Source organism: Chiloscyllium punctatum, chromosome 20 (genome assembly GCF_047496795.1).
Source record: "Chiloscyllium punctatum isolate Juve2018m chromosome 20, sChiPun1.3, whole genome shotgun sequence".
NCBI classification, from domain to species: domain Eukaryota; kingdom Metazoa; phylum Chordata; class Chondrichthyes; order Orectolobiformes; family Hemiscylliidae; genus Chiloscyllium; species Chiloscyllium punctatum.
The window spans coordinates 59,036,400-59,050,731 of record NC_092758.1 but is presented as its reverse complement, the minus strand read 5'-3'; the positions used below and the strand labels follow the sequence as shown (position 1 = coordinate 59,050,731).

The window sequence follows — 14,332 nt, the reverse complement described above, 5'->3', positions numbered from 1 at the left end:
GTACTGAATTACAAAGCAGAAAGTACCCAGGATTCATGCTAAGCCAATCCCAACCAGGAAAACAGAAATGGCATTACAATTGGTCACAACAGTGCAAAGAGCTGGTCTTTGAAATAAAAACATTTTGAAAATAATGACTTTGACTGACAGCAATCTGGATGCAGCGGCAAATGCCACTGTTATAATATTTTTGAATTCTATTCTTCCCACAAGTTATCTGGGAAATAGTGACTTTTAAATTTTGTGTTTTGACACAAAATTAATGCATACATGTTTTAAAAGTCACAAACTTTTGGAATTGAAGAAAATATGTATGGCTAAAGTCAGATTGTTTAAAGCTCAGCTAACCCCAATATTACCCGTCCATGTCTCATTGAGTCATGGTGGCCCATATTCATTCTGAGACCTGTAGGATTTGATTTCTCGGAATCCACACCCTAAGGTAAGGGAGTTATCAATTTTAGTTCTTGATTGCCTACTGTTTAATCATTTTGTCAAAAGAGAGAGAGAGAGAGAGAGAGAGAGAAAAGATGTCTGCAGCCAATAAACACTTAACCAGTAAACTACAACAAAGACCTGGGCTTGATGTGGCATATAGAAAGGCAATAATTCATTTATTGCAAATAAAATTTCTACAAAAAGGTATCACCACATGAGAAGATTTGTTTGTTTTGCCTCAACTGGACGGATAGGAATTCCTAAGATTTTCATTTACTGATGGCAGTTTGTCTTCTGGTTTATTTTCTCTCTCAGGAGACTGCATGACTACAGGCATGAGTAAGAAGAGTCATATTGTTTGAGGTATCATGAGCTGCTCTTTTCGTGTTTGTCATTTTCACATGATCATCAAACAGCAATGAAACTGGTATGGAAAGTGCATATGGTATTTTTCAAGGTATGAAATGAAAATCGATTGCAACTTTTGTTAGAAATGATTTATCTGTATTTTCATTAGCTGCCATAAGAAAAAGCAGCTTAATACTTTAAATCTGGTATTGTCTCATGAAAACGTTTCTCATCCACCCATTGAAGGTTCAGAGCTATATTTATGGAAAGCATGCAAAAGACACGATATCCCATACCTGGGGGAGTGCATGGTTAGTTTGCTCCAGAGGTGAAATTTACAATTAGCTATTTTTCAGGAAAGGTACACTCCGAATAGTAAGACATTATACCAATTAAAGAAGTATTGGGGCTTATGTTGTTGGATGTTTTGGTTCAGCATTCACAGGTACTGATGAGAGATAAACTAAGGGGGTTGCTTATGTCTAAGGAAATTATGTTACTGTGGCAATCAGGCTTTGCAAAGACACATGCAAAGCAAAGTTTTCAGTTTTGATCACTAAACAATGGGAACAACATAGAATGATTGGAGACCACACAACTGCTAAACAATTGTTACTTAAGCTGCGAGTATTGAGCTGAGATAAAATTCTGTACTTCAATATAAGGTTAGAGCTGATAGAAAACTCTATGTTTCCCATGTATAAGTTACCCACCTTATTGGTAACTTTTGTTGCTAAGTTCAAGATTTGAGGATTGGGGCTACCATTTAAGTTTAAGAAAATAGGAAGTATAGGCAACACTTTATTGTAAAATGGTGATAATATTGTAGAACAAATTACTAGAAACTATGATTGTTTTCAAGGAGCAATAAAAACAGCTATAGTCATTTTAACTATGGGTAGAATTTTCCCAGATCCTGAATGACATGGGCAATGGTGAGATAGTTGGGAAAATAATGGTGAGATTGGAAAAGTGAGACTCTCAATGTCAAGATGAAGTTAGATTTTCCATACAAGCTTTTAATGACTAGAAGAGAATCCTGGTAGTAAGAGATAAACTGCCAATTGCATCAATTAGCTTTTTAAAAAAAGTTATTCTTGGGATAGGCCAGAGTTTATTGTCCATCCTTAATAAACCCTTGAACTGAATGGCTCATTGGGGTTCATTTTGGGCTCATTTCAGAAGGCAGTTCAGATCCAATCACATTACTGTGGATCTGGGGTTTCACATATACCAGACCAGATAAGGATGGCAGATTTCCTTCCCTGAAGGACATTAGTAAATCTGATGGGCTTTTATGACAATTAACAGTTGGTACATGGTCGCTATCAGGCCAATGTTTAATTCTGTATTTTTAAAATAGAACTTAAATTTCACCATCTACCACAAGAGATTCAAACCTATTTCTCCATAGCCTTAGCCTCGCTCTGTGATTACTAATCCAGTGACATTACAACAATGTCACCATCAGTGGCATCATCTTATTATTACCTAACCTCATAACTTTTATATGCTATTTCCCCAGGCAGCAGAGAGAAATGTAGTGTCCATTCCCAATATGAAAGTCAGTGTAGTTACCTTATGACTGCAGTTTGCTGGCCTCTTCTCTGGGTTTCCATCTTCACTAGCATTCCCTAACAGACACAGCTACCATCTGCATTCCCTACCCATGGAGTCTGGCATCAGCAAAGTCTCAACACATCAGCATGATACTTTCACCTATGATACAGTTCATCACTTCAATACTGCACTTTGCAATGACCTACATTGCAATGTGGCTGTCAGACCATTTTGTGCAGGAAAAGGCATCCACCACATGCACTAGAACAGGTTGCATCTTAGGGCTTTTAGCTCATATTCTTGGTGCTCACTCACTACTTGGATGTTCACAGCATCTCTAGAACATAGAAAATTAGAAAAGTACAGGACAGAACAGGCCCTTCGGCCTACAATGTTATGCCGAGGATTAATCCTTATGTAAAATAAAATAACCTACCTACACACCCCTCAATTCACTGCTGTGCATGTGCATGTCCAGCAGGCGCTTAAATGTCCCAAATGACTCTGCTCCCACCACCACCGCTGGCAACGCATTCCATGCATTCGCAACTCTGTGAGTAAAGAACCTACCTCTGACCTCTATCTTGCCTTGTCTTTGTGTACATTATCACTTCATTCACAACTTGAAGTCTCTCAGTAATTCTGCCTTGCCTTTTATCACAGGCACAAAACCAGGCAGCTTGTCACATTTCCCAGTGATGATCAGTCAAGAGGGTGGTCATGTTGCTGGACAGCATCTTGCAACATGTGCAGCAGCTTAAGTGACAAATGTACTGCACGTACTTCAACTAAATGGCGATGACTCAAAGATGAGTATTTCTTAGTGTTATGACAAAATTGTACTATAAGCATGGTTGATATTTGGTCATATGACAACAGTTACCATCACGAATTTGCTGAAAATGTTTATCGATCCAGGTAACATAAGGTGGGGCTCATACTAACCACAGCATGGAATGTCCTCTTCTGTTGAAGAAGTCTGTTCTTCAGAAGTTTGCTTCTTCTTAGCCAAACTTATGATGCGTGTAATCTTCCTCCCTGCAGCCTTGCTAACTGTGCCTTTCAGTTCGGCTAAACCACTTCTCTTCCCTTTCACTAGATGATGATAAATAATAAAATCAGGTCACATTGATATGCATGTCTTACATAAAAAGAAAGCTGCTATTTTGCTTGTGGAATGCTAAGGAGGGCTCTTGTGAGATAGAGAATAATTATTCAACAGATCATATCATTCTTCAGACTATGACATGTCTTTTACATCTGTAACAAAGCCTGGCTTGTATCAAGCAAAAGTTACTACTTTAAAGTGAAATAATAATTTGTGTATTTTATCTGGCTAATGTAAATAATGAACAGTTTGAAGATTTCAGTATGGCATTTAAAATACATCAGGCATACAAATAGGGAGGTGACAATATGTTAAAGGAGATTAATGAGTCTTGGGGTGTCGAATTTAAAATGTATAAATAGGACAGAATGTTTACAAGATTCCTGACAGAAACATGAGTGGAGTTTTATGTTCTCCCTGATGGTGAGCTTTGTGGTGGAGAGGCCTTTAATCAAACAGCAGGGTGATGGGTGGGGATTCCATCTCTTTGTTGCTAATGCGCTAATGAAGTCTGTGGCAGGACTGTCAGTGGATGGCCTGCCTGCTGTGACACCAAATAAGTAGTATTCAACTAGCAGTATAAAAATGGAAAGAACTGTGGATACTGTAAATCAGAAACAAAAACAGAAGTAGCTGGAAAAGCTCAGCAGATCTGGCAGCACCTGTGAAGAGAAATCAGAGTTAATGTTTCAGGTCCATTCTGAGGACGTGTCACCGATCTGAAACGTTAACTCTGATTTCTCTTCACAGATGCTGCCAGCACTACTGAGCTTTTCCAGCAACTTCTGTCTTTGTTTCAACTAGCAGTAAGTAGGTGACTTGTAATGCTGGGACAGTGAAACAAAGGCAAGGGGTTTAGGGTGGTGCCTTGATTAAAGGCACTCAGTGCCCAATTGAGGAATCTGGCATTAGAAAGGGGCAAGTTGAGAGCCAGGTTTTCTCTGCTTGATGATGTCGATCTCTGAAACCCTAGGACCCCACCTCCTTGCCATCACTCAGCTACATCTGGGTCCATCGTGATCCTCCTGTACCTGAGGAGGGTGCATTCCAAGACCTACAGCAGAAGCCTGAAACTGCAGATAACAGTGAACCCATTCATTTAAATGGGAAACATGCCTTTCCGGCAGCCTCCTGGTCCCTAGTTCTGGATGGTTCCCTATAATATGTTCAGGCCGTGGTAAACCGCAGGTAACTAAAACCGTGGACAACAATTCCACAGATACAGGGGTCGCCTTGTAATTCTGATCTAATAACTCAACAGAAAAAAATTAATAGTCTATTTATTTTCATTTTATTTCATTTCAATTTTCTTCACTTACTGTTACTCTGCTCTTGGCATTAATCTACTTTTGATGTATCTCCCTTAAGGGGGCGGCACGGTGGCACAGTGGTTAGCACTGCTGCCTCACAGCACCAGAGACCCGGGTTCAATTCCCGCCTCAGGCGACTGACTGTGTGGAGTTTGCACGTTCTCCCCGTGTCTGCGTGGGTTTCCTCCGGGTGCTCCGGTTTCCTCCCACACTCCAAAGATGTGCAGGCCAGGTGAATTGGCCATGCTAAATTGCCCGTAGTGTTAGGTAAGGGGTAGATGTAGATGTAGATGTAGATGTAGATGTAGGGGTATGGGTGGGTTACGCTTCGGCGGGGCGGTGTGGACTTGTTGGGCCGAAGGGCCTGTTTCCACACTGTAAGTAATCTAATCTAATCTAAATCTAAGGGTACCAATAGTTATCTGAATTGCAGCCCAAGCCATTTCATGGCTCTAACTGATGTCTTCTCTCAAGTTCAGCTGCTTAAATGCAAACTTTCTCTTCTTTATAACTCAGGTTTCAATGGCCAATTCCTTCATCCACTCGTTAGACTATCAAGCGAATTAACCAATTTTTAGCCAATAATGGTCAGATTTCAAAAGCAAACGGCAGTCAGGTTTGGAGACCATGAGTCTCCCCAGTTTCACTTGTGTCATGCCAGTTCACTCGATCCCACCCTTTGGGACCTGACCCATTTTGGGAGAGGCTGGCTCAGGGTCACATCACTGCCTCCAGGCAAGTAGCCAATTGAGGATGGTTAGGGCTGTTTGCATGATCCTGACCAGCCAACTGTGCTCTTTTTAAAAACTGGCCCTTCATCACAGAGTGCTTCCACATTGAGTTAGCCTCGCTTTTCCATCACAAACTCACAGCTCACACCTTGACTGCAAATAGATCGGTGCTTCCCATCAGATCTCTGACCTCAGGGTTGGATTAGCATCCTTAACTGAATGGAGAATCCATTTGCTGCCATCAGTTGGCCTGAGCCCTTTGATAATCCAGGTGACCATGTTTGTAACATACTACACAGGGTTAGGATCCAGAATGGAACTGGCAGATAGGTTTCTGGCTCAGAAATGAAAGTCCCAGCTTTAATGGCTCACTTGATTCTGCCAAACATTAATAAAAAGACAAGAAATTCTCAAGCCTTCAAATAATGAAGCAAAGCTTTCATAACCAAGATTTCCCCTAGATTTAAGATATGAAGATTTGACAAAGTGAAACTGTAGTAGTCAAAAAGTAAATCAATACAAAATTAAATAGACATTTATGGAAAAAGATTTCTCAGAATGGAAAAGCAGAATGCAGAGTCTGCATCCCTTATGTTAAGGTCAGGGGTGTACTCACCCCTGCTTTGTTACCCCTGACTGTTGTGCCATTAGTTGACTTGGGGAACATCATCTGCCTCATCTGCAGTCAGCAGCTCCCTTAGTCCAAGAGTATCACTGAGAGTGGGGTCTTTGCTGGGGATGTATCCAGTCCCCAACAATGGACGGATCTGAGTGGATATGAAGACATGAGGTGAGGGCAATATTGCTGGGACCAGGTTCATTGCGATGAATGTGAGGTGGCTGGGTGGGGCTGTTGGTGAATAGGGCCGGGGGACAGCCCACGAGTAAGGGCTGCTCATAAAAGAGGTACCCCTCTTTTGCACTCGGTCACCAGTCTGAACAGTAAAACTGTGAGGTAGCACACGTTGTGTGGGCCTCTTGTGCTGAGGGTTAAATCCTAGTGGCTACAGGATGAAACCCTGCTGTGGCTTTAATTGGCCATTTAAGGGTCTCTTGTGAGCAGGCCTCCTCCCATGCTGGTAAGACTGTGATGAGTTTGGCAGGTAGGTGCTAAGAAATGTGCCAACAACATACACAAAAATTACACCAACCACCAAATTCCAACCTGGCCCAAGGAATTCTGTAAAATCCAGGCCAAGCATACTACTGTTTAGCCGCAGGGGCTTGAGTTTCATTCTAATGAAATATCTCGCTATCAATGATAGAGTGCTTAACATAAACACACACTGATCTGGTGTGATCTTTGTCTGGCTGCCTTGCAGTGAGGGAAATGTCACTAGTTGCATAAAACATTTCCAGCCGTGTTTCCTACAATAAAATCTGTAAACAGTGAACCATCTCATTTAAAAAATCTTCAATCAATAATTTGACCATTTCCCTTAGGAAATAAATTATAGTAATTGGCTTCTGAGGAATTTGGTGGAAACACTTTTTAGCGCCTAAATCATTGCAATTAAGCCTGTCCTTCCATTGATGTGTAGGCATTCAGAACTAGAATTGAGCACAAGTTCCTCCTTGGTGAAACCAGACTCTCACTGAATTTAAGCTAATTTCCTCAGATGCCTGTACCTTTAGGTTAGTTACATGCTCAAGATTTCAACACAGTCATACACAGATTTGGGCATGTATTTTGAAGCTTTTTTGAAGTTATTTGCATATCAAAAACAAAGCAAGTTTCAGAGAGATTTCCAACATTCTTTTCTACGTCATTAGAAAATTATAAATGCAAGGCTGAAACTTACTTTTCTTGGCTCAGTGTCAGTTTGGTAAAAACAATGACTGCAGATGCTGAAAACCAAATACTGGATTAGTGGTGCTGGAAGAGCACAGCAGTTCAGGCTGCTCGTTGGATGCTGCCTGAACTGCTGTGCTCTTCCAGCACCACTAATCCAGTATCAGTGTCAGTTTTGTCAGGTTTGTTTTTCCCACTACAAGGTCTGACAAAATCTCTCAACATATTTTGTCCAATGAGCCTCATTAACCACCTACCCCATTCTTATGGTGCCCCTCAATCTCATGGCAGTATTTGAAGAAGAGCGAGGAGCTCTCCCTCACCTTACCAAACAGACTAAAGATTAGATTAGATTCCCTACAGTAGAAACAGGCCCTTCAGCCCAACCAGTCTATACAGACCCTCCGAAGAGAAACCCAGCCAGACCCATTCCCCTACCCTATATTTACCCCTGACTAATGCACCTAAAACTATGGGCAATTTAGCATGGCCAATTCACCTGACCTGCACATAGAGTCATAGAGATGTACAGCACGGAAACAAACCCTTCAGTCCAACATGTCCATGCCGACCAAATATCCCAACCCAATCTAGCCCCACCTGCCAGATGCCAGCCCATACCCCTCCAAACCCTTCCTATTCATATACCCATCCAGATGCCTTTTAAGTGTTTCAATTGTACTAGCCTCTACCACTTCCTCTGGCAGCTCATTCTAAACATGTACCACCCTCTGCGTGAATAAAGTTGCCTCTTAGGTCTCTCTTATATCTTTCCCTTCTCACCCTAAACCTATGCCCTCTAGTTCTAGACTCCCCACCCCCGGGAAAAGACTGTCTACTTAGCCTATCCATGCCCGTCAAGATTTTATAAACCTCTATAAGGTCACCCCTCAACCGCCAACGCTTCAGTGAAAACAGTCCTAGCCTGTTCAGCCTCTCCCTATAACTCAAATCCTCCAACCCTGGCAACATCCATCTTTGGACTGTGGGAGGAAATCGGAGCACCTGGAGGAAACCCACACAGACATGGGGAGAATATGCAAACACCACACAGACAGTTGCCCGAGGCGAAATTTGAACCCGGTCCCGGGCGCTGTGAAGCAGCAGTGCTAACCACTAAGCCACCGTGCTGCCCCACTAACTAGTCATTTGTCTCATTGCTGTTCATAGAATGTTGTTTTATACATTACAAGAGTGAAAGCACTTCAAAAGCAATTCAGTGTTCAGATGGCCAGAGCATGCAAAAGCACAATATGAATGCCAACATCATTCTGTTATTCAGAAGTTCCCTTCCTGTTCTATAATTTCTAGCATGCTGAAAGAACTTCAGAAGTTTTTTTGTTGTTACTAATGACATAGGAATTCAGGAGAGAATTCAATGTTGTGTTCATGCTGTGCTCAGAGCTACATTTCAAAAACCTGATATGAAAGATGCCAATTTTCTGTGTTGATATAATTTACTTTGAATATCTCTCCTGTGTGATCGCATTACCGGTTTTTTTATATGCATGTGCTCATACATGTTGAGTGTCTGCAGATCAGACCTACTGATATCAACCCATTGTAAAAGATAAGCATTATCACTTCAATGTGCACATGTTATGCACCTTTGAGTTTAGATGACAGCTAACCTGAGGTCCATTGTATACTGTAAAAATTTTATTAAAATGCAATCTAAACAAGGATTTGATCTATTCACCTTCTAAAAATATTATAAGTAAACAGTTGGAATTTGTGTACAAGTTGCTTATTAATACTTAGGTTCATTTGCAATAAATTATCAGATCCATATTTTAATCTCATTGCTTTATATATTTAGAATCAAAATAAACATCTATCTCTTTGAAATTCTAAAAGTATATTTTCCCTCCAAGTTTTATTTTATCAGATTGGAGCAGAAGATTTAGTAATTTGAATAACATTAATTACTTCAAACTGATACAAAGTGGGCTTTCTCAGTTTAAGTATGTGTGTATAAGTATATGGATACATGAGAAAGGGCAGTTAAAGACCATTTGCTTGTCCTAGTCTCATCCTACTTACTCATTCAGCTTGGGAGAGGCGAAGCAATCTTAGGTCAAATTAAGAAAAAAAAGACTTTAGTGCTTTGTCATATGCCCCAAGGCAATATTTTAATTCTTATTTTGAAACACCTCATTCACATTGATGGAATAATGGTAATGTTACGTTCAGGGTTTGCTTCAGAAAAGACTAATGGAACTGGAAACCAGGCAGTAGAAAACAATTGTTTATTTTGCAACGTAATGACTTACCATGTTCTCTACTTTCTCTGCCATTAAGAGGAGATCCGTTCTCCCCTATCACTACACTCTCAGCGTCTGAAGTCTGTTTTTCATTTGATAATCTCTGTAGAAAGGCATGGAAACCAAGATTAATCTTCTGTTTTTACAATACTAGGAAGCCTTACTCTTGTTTCCCAGACATCTGCCTCAAGGTACATGATGTGAATGGGATAAAAGCAAGAACAGCAATTCCCACAATGAGGCTGAAATTCTGGTCTTTGCTAACTCTGATAAAAATATAGTGAGATGTTACTCTTTATATTTGTTTACTTTTTCATTAAAGTTGGTGCAAAAATATTTTGGCTTTGAAAGGCACCTTCTTGATGGATTTTCTTATAGATGCTATCTGAAAGTTTTACATTCTGTTCATAAAACATCTGAAGATTTCCATTTAGCAAAATTGTTATCTTCTGTATACTTATGGCTCATATGTGGTTACCATATGTTTCAGCATTATGCAAATATGTGAAGATATAATCACTCATATTCACCTTTCTGGGGAACAATACATGCAGATGACTTTTGCTGGCAGTATTTTCAAACATTACCTCATAGTTAGCATTATGTTAGATTTAGTAATTTAAGATTTAACGGGAACAGCTGTTGAAGCCTTATCTTCCATTTACTGATTTGTATTCTGACAGCAATGAGAAAGTTCTGGTCAAAGCCAAAGTTAAAAAGAAAGCATGCTTAAGAACCTTAATTGACCCTATTTACATGAAATCATTATATGGTCAAAATCTACTGCCAACTCATTCACTGAGAGGCAATAACAGAGTGTGATTTATTTACTTTTAGCTAATAGACATGAATAAAAGACTTCAAATAAAAAGAAATTGACAACAGATTAATTGAAAGAAATATCTGCACCTATTTATACCATACCAAGAAATCTACAAACTTTCTGATAGTGCATTAGACTAATTCCATTGGAGCAAAGGTTAATCATTGTATCTTGTCTTTATACAGGTGCATACGCATCAAGGAATAATAACTGTTGATGCAATAAATGCATTGTCAAAATAAAATTAACCAAAACCAGTTAAATGTGAATAGATACACTTTCGATTCATTAGCAAGAACAAGAAAGCAACATTTTGGACTGACTATTTTCAGATGTTTCAATTAGTTTAGTTTTCTGTGATCATCATGTTTAGTTAAATATACTTTCTCTAAACAAATTAAATATTTCTTCTATTTTCACTCATTGTGTTACATATATCTTGGTGCAGTTTCCCAGTTAAAGAAAACGAGAAAATAATCTGTTCCCTGATTCCTGCCAATACATGGAATGTGAGGAATGTACTCAACAGCTTTTGTTTTCTCTCCACTTCATTCTTCTCTTGTTCAATGAAGGTGAAAAATTATGCTGTGGCAACGAATTCACTGCCACTTGTGGTACATTGGTAGAGTCCCTATCTCTGGGCCAGAAGGCCCAAGTTCGAGTCCCATTTGCTCCAAAAATATGTAATAACATTTCTGAACAGGTTGATTTAGAATAAAAAAAAGTCGCCATATGTTTACCATCAGCATCCTTCTGATACTCGGTCCATTTGGGTCTTATGTAGCATTAGTAGCAATTCAAACATAAAGTCAAGCCTGACTTCTTTGTTTTTCTTATGTCTAAAAGTGTTATCATACATACTCAAACAGCTTTCTTCCAATCACCAAATCACTCATGGTACTTTTCACCTATTGTCCACCACCAATAAGAGACTTCCTGTGTTTCTAATTAATCAAATTTTTTATATATATTAACGAAAACACAGACCACCAAAAGTGAGGTGAGGAAGCGGGTAGGTAGGGGGAGCTCAATCAAAATGGAGCTGGAACAGGAAAACCAAACTTGACTTTTTTTTTCTAAATCAATCTTTTCAGAAATATTATTACACATCTTTGGAGCAAATGGGACTTGAAATCAGGCCTTCTGTGGTAGGGACACAATCAATGTACCACAAGATCCCTCAAAAAGAAAAACAAACCTGACATCGTATTTTAATCAGAATATGTGCTTAATGTGTATATATTTTCTAATCAAACTGTTCAGAGATGGTATTACACACTGCTGGCGAAGGTGGGACTTGAACCCCAACCCCCTAGCTCAGAGACAGGGATGCTACCTGAAGAAATACCTGACGCTATCCTTAGCTTAATTCCTCACCAATGGACTTTCTATAGGGGTCAGTAGAAAACAATCAAGAGCAAGAATAACAGTTGATCTTTTTAACCCTCAAACAAGGCTGAAATAACATAGCTCATGCATATCAAATGCCAAGATGGATATCTCAGATTGCTTATACTATATAGTGCATCTCTACAGATTCATTTGGGCACTATATTAGCCAAGACTTTCCAATGGCCAGATATGATATGGAGATGCCAATGTTGGACTGGGGTGGACAAAGTCAGAAATCACACAACACCAGGTTACAGTCCAAAAGGTACATCTAAAACCATGAGCTTTCGGCGCACTGCTCCTTGGTCATGTGAATCTTCACATTTGATTCTATGGGGTGAATTTGCATTTGCAGATACATTCCATTTTGTTCAAAAAACACACAGTCTTTAGGCAGTTAGCCAATGTGACATTTAATAAACTCCTGCTTTGGAAATAAAACCAGTCTGACTCAAGATTGGGATACAGACAGATTCTGACCTCACACCTTTAATGCATTGTCTGAGCTGAGATATCATCTTTTTTATATACTGATAAAGCCTCAAGTTATCTCATGGCTGTGACTTGAAAGAAGTTCCAGGATTTACATGTTAATGTTTCGAAACCTGCATTCCCATTCTAAATCATTGAAGATTTAATAGCAATCTGGATTTGTCTAATACATCGCATCAGCTGTATGACACATTAATTTTGTATGTATAAATTCTGTGTCCCACGTATCCTGCCCCACTAGCTACCTGATGAAGCAGCAGCACTCTGAAAGCTTGTACATTCAAATAAACCTGTTGGCCTATAACCTCGTGTTGTGTGATTTTTAACTTTGTCCACCCCAGTACAACACCAGCACTTTCACACCATTGTCAACATAGTCCAGTTTGCTTTTAACTAATATCTTCAGAATGAAATAAATCTGAACTTCAGTTGTCTATCATTAAGCATAAAAATAATTTAAATTCAAACCTATCATGCATTTACCTTTTCCAATTCTAATTTTGGTAGAAGTGGTGATGTTGATCCCTCAGTTCCACTGCACTGACTGCATATTTCCCTAATGATCTAGAGAAATAAAAGCAAAGCACATGAAACTTGAAAGTCAGCAGTCTGTTTTACATCTCACGTGTTTAACTTCCACTGAAGTCAAACAAAAGTTTCTCTCAAACTAATGTCATTGATGTTGAGGCACTTAGTGGCAGCAAATGTAGCATAAAATCAATATATCTTGCTGCATAAATTAGGAAGGCATATTAACTAAAAGAAATGAGGGCCAATTTGGTGCACAAAGTCAAGCTTAGAACAGAACTTTGAGAATGCAGTGAGGAAAGAGCAAAGAAACTGCAAAAGGCATCAAGGATCAAACTTCTGGATTAGGGAGAAGTTGATGAGTGTACTTTACAAGGAGTTAGCATTTTGGTGGTGAAGGGATGGATTATGCAGTTGGGAGAGCTTAGAGAGCAATATATTTTTGACTTAAATGCAAACTATATTTGTACAAATTGCAGATCTATATGTCAGTCAAGTTGGAGTTTTCATTCACGTTTCCTTTGGTGACCTAGGTCAGTAGACTGTCTATGGTCAGATCAGCTGAGGTTACGTCTGGCCTGGTCGTTCCGCTTTAAGCATTTTTCTGAACATTTAACACTGAAATCCATGTGTGAAAGAATGCAAGGAAACTGCAATATGATTTTGCAGTAAAGTATATAGCCCTAGAGTGGGATCAAACCATCTCGATGGGGAGATAAGGTTTTCCTGACTAAAATAATCCAATACTCTGATTCCCTCTGAGAAGCCGTGAATGATCAGCAGAAAAAACAAAGTGGAAAATTCAAAAGGATCAGATATCAGACAGAAGTAGTTAGAATTATGCTCCACACCAATAAAAACAAAATTCACTCCAGAAGGGGTGTCTATTTTCTTTCTCAGCTTCCCTAAGCTATAATTCAAGACTGACGCAAACAAAATCTAATGCATACAATCCTTTAAACTTGCTCCAGCATTCTGAAGATGATCTATGGAAATACTGAGAGATTTAGTTAGAATGTGGTAGAGCACACTCACACGCAAGTGACATCATTATTCTTTTGACCCTTTTCGACGGTTTCCTTTATTATGATTGCTAATGCCATTAGGCAGTACTTATATTCGGAGTCATCAAAGAAGTGTCGTGTGGAGAACTTATCTGAATTAGATTTAGTTTGCTGTCTATAGTTTCAATTAATGAAATATGATTTCTTCAAAGAGACTCCCTTAGGTTATGGTTTAAAATACTGCAGTTACAGGGGAATAGAATCAATCTTCTACATATATTTACAAGATGATTTAATTTAATTTGAAAACCTTGAATTAAGATGTCACAAGTAATCTTTTGTTACATAATACTATGATTTATTTTATTAGAAAGGACCCCTTCCTTCATGTTCTGAACAAGTTGCCAGTCTTGTAATTTAAGTAATGAATATATCCTTAGAGAGCAATTTCAATGTACATTAAATTTTTTTTCAGATGATGTGCTTGACATCTGTTTGAATTAGAGAAAATTATTACTGTAATACAGAGGTCTTGTGGCACC

At 39.1% G+C, this 14,332-nt stretch overlaps 1 protein-coding gene across 4 annotated transcripts in view; it reads right to left on the bottom strand.

Annotated features, from left to right (window-relative positions):
• afap1l1a (actin filament associated protein 1-like 1a) overlaps nt 1-14,332 on the bottom strand; it is a 212,973-nt gene that overhangs the window by 40,399 nt on the left and 158,242 nt on the right. For all 4 annotated transcript variants that reach the window (XM_072590975.1, XM_072590976.1, XM_072590974.1 and 1 more), the window contains 3 exons: nt 12,742-12,822; nt 9,561-9,654; nt 3,292-3,441 (listed from right to left, as the gene is read on the bottom strand). In XM_072590975.1, coding sequence (XP_072447076.1) covers nt 3,292-3,441; nt 9,561-9,654; nt 12,742-12,822 — 325 coding nt within the window. The remainder of the gene's footprint in view (nt 1-3,291; nt 3,442-9,560; nt 9,655-12,741; nt 12,823-14,332) is intronic.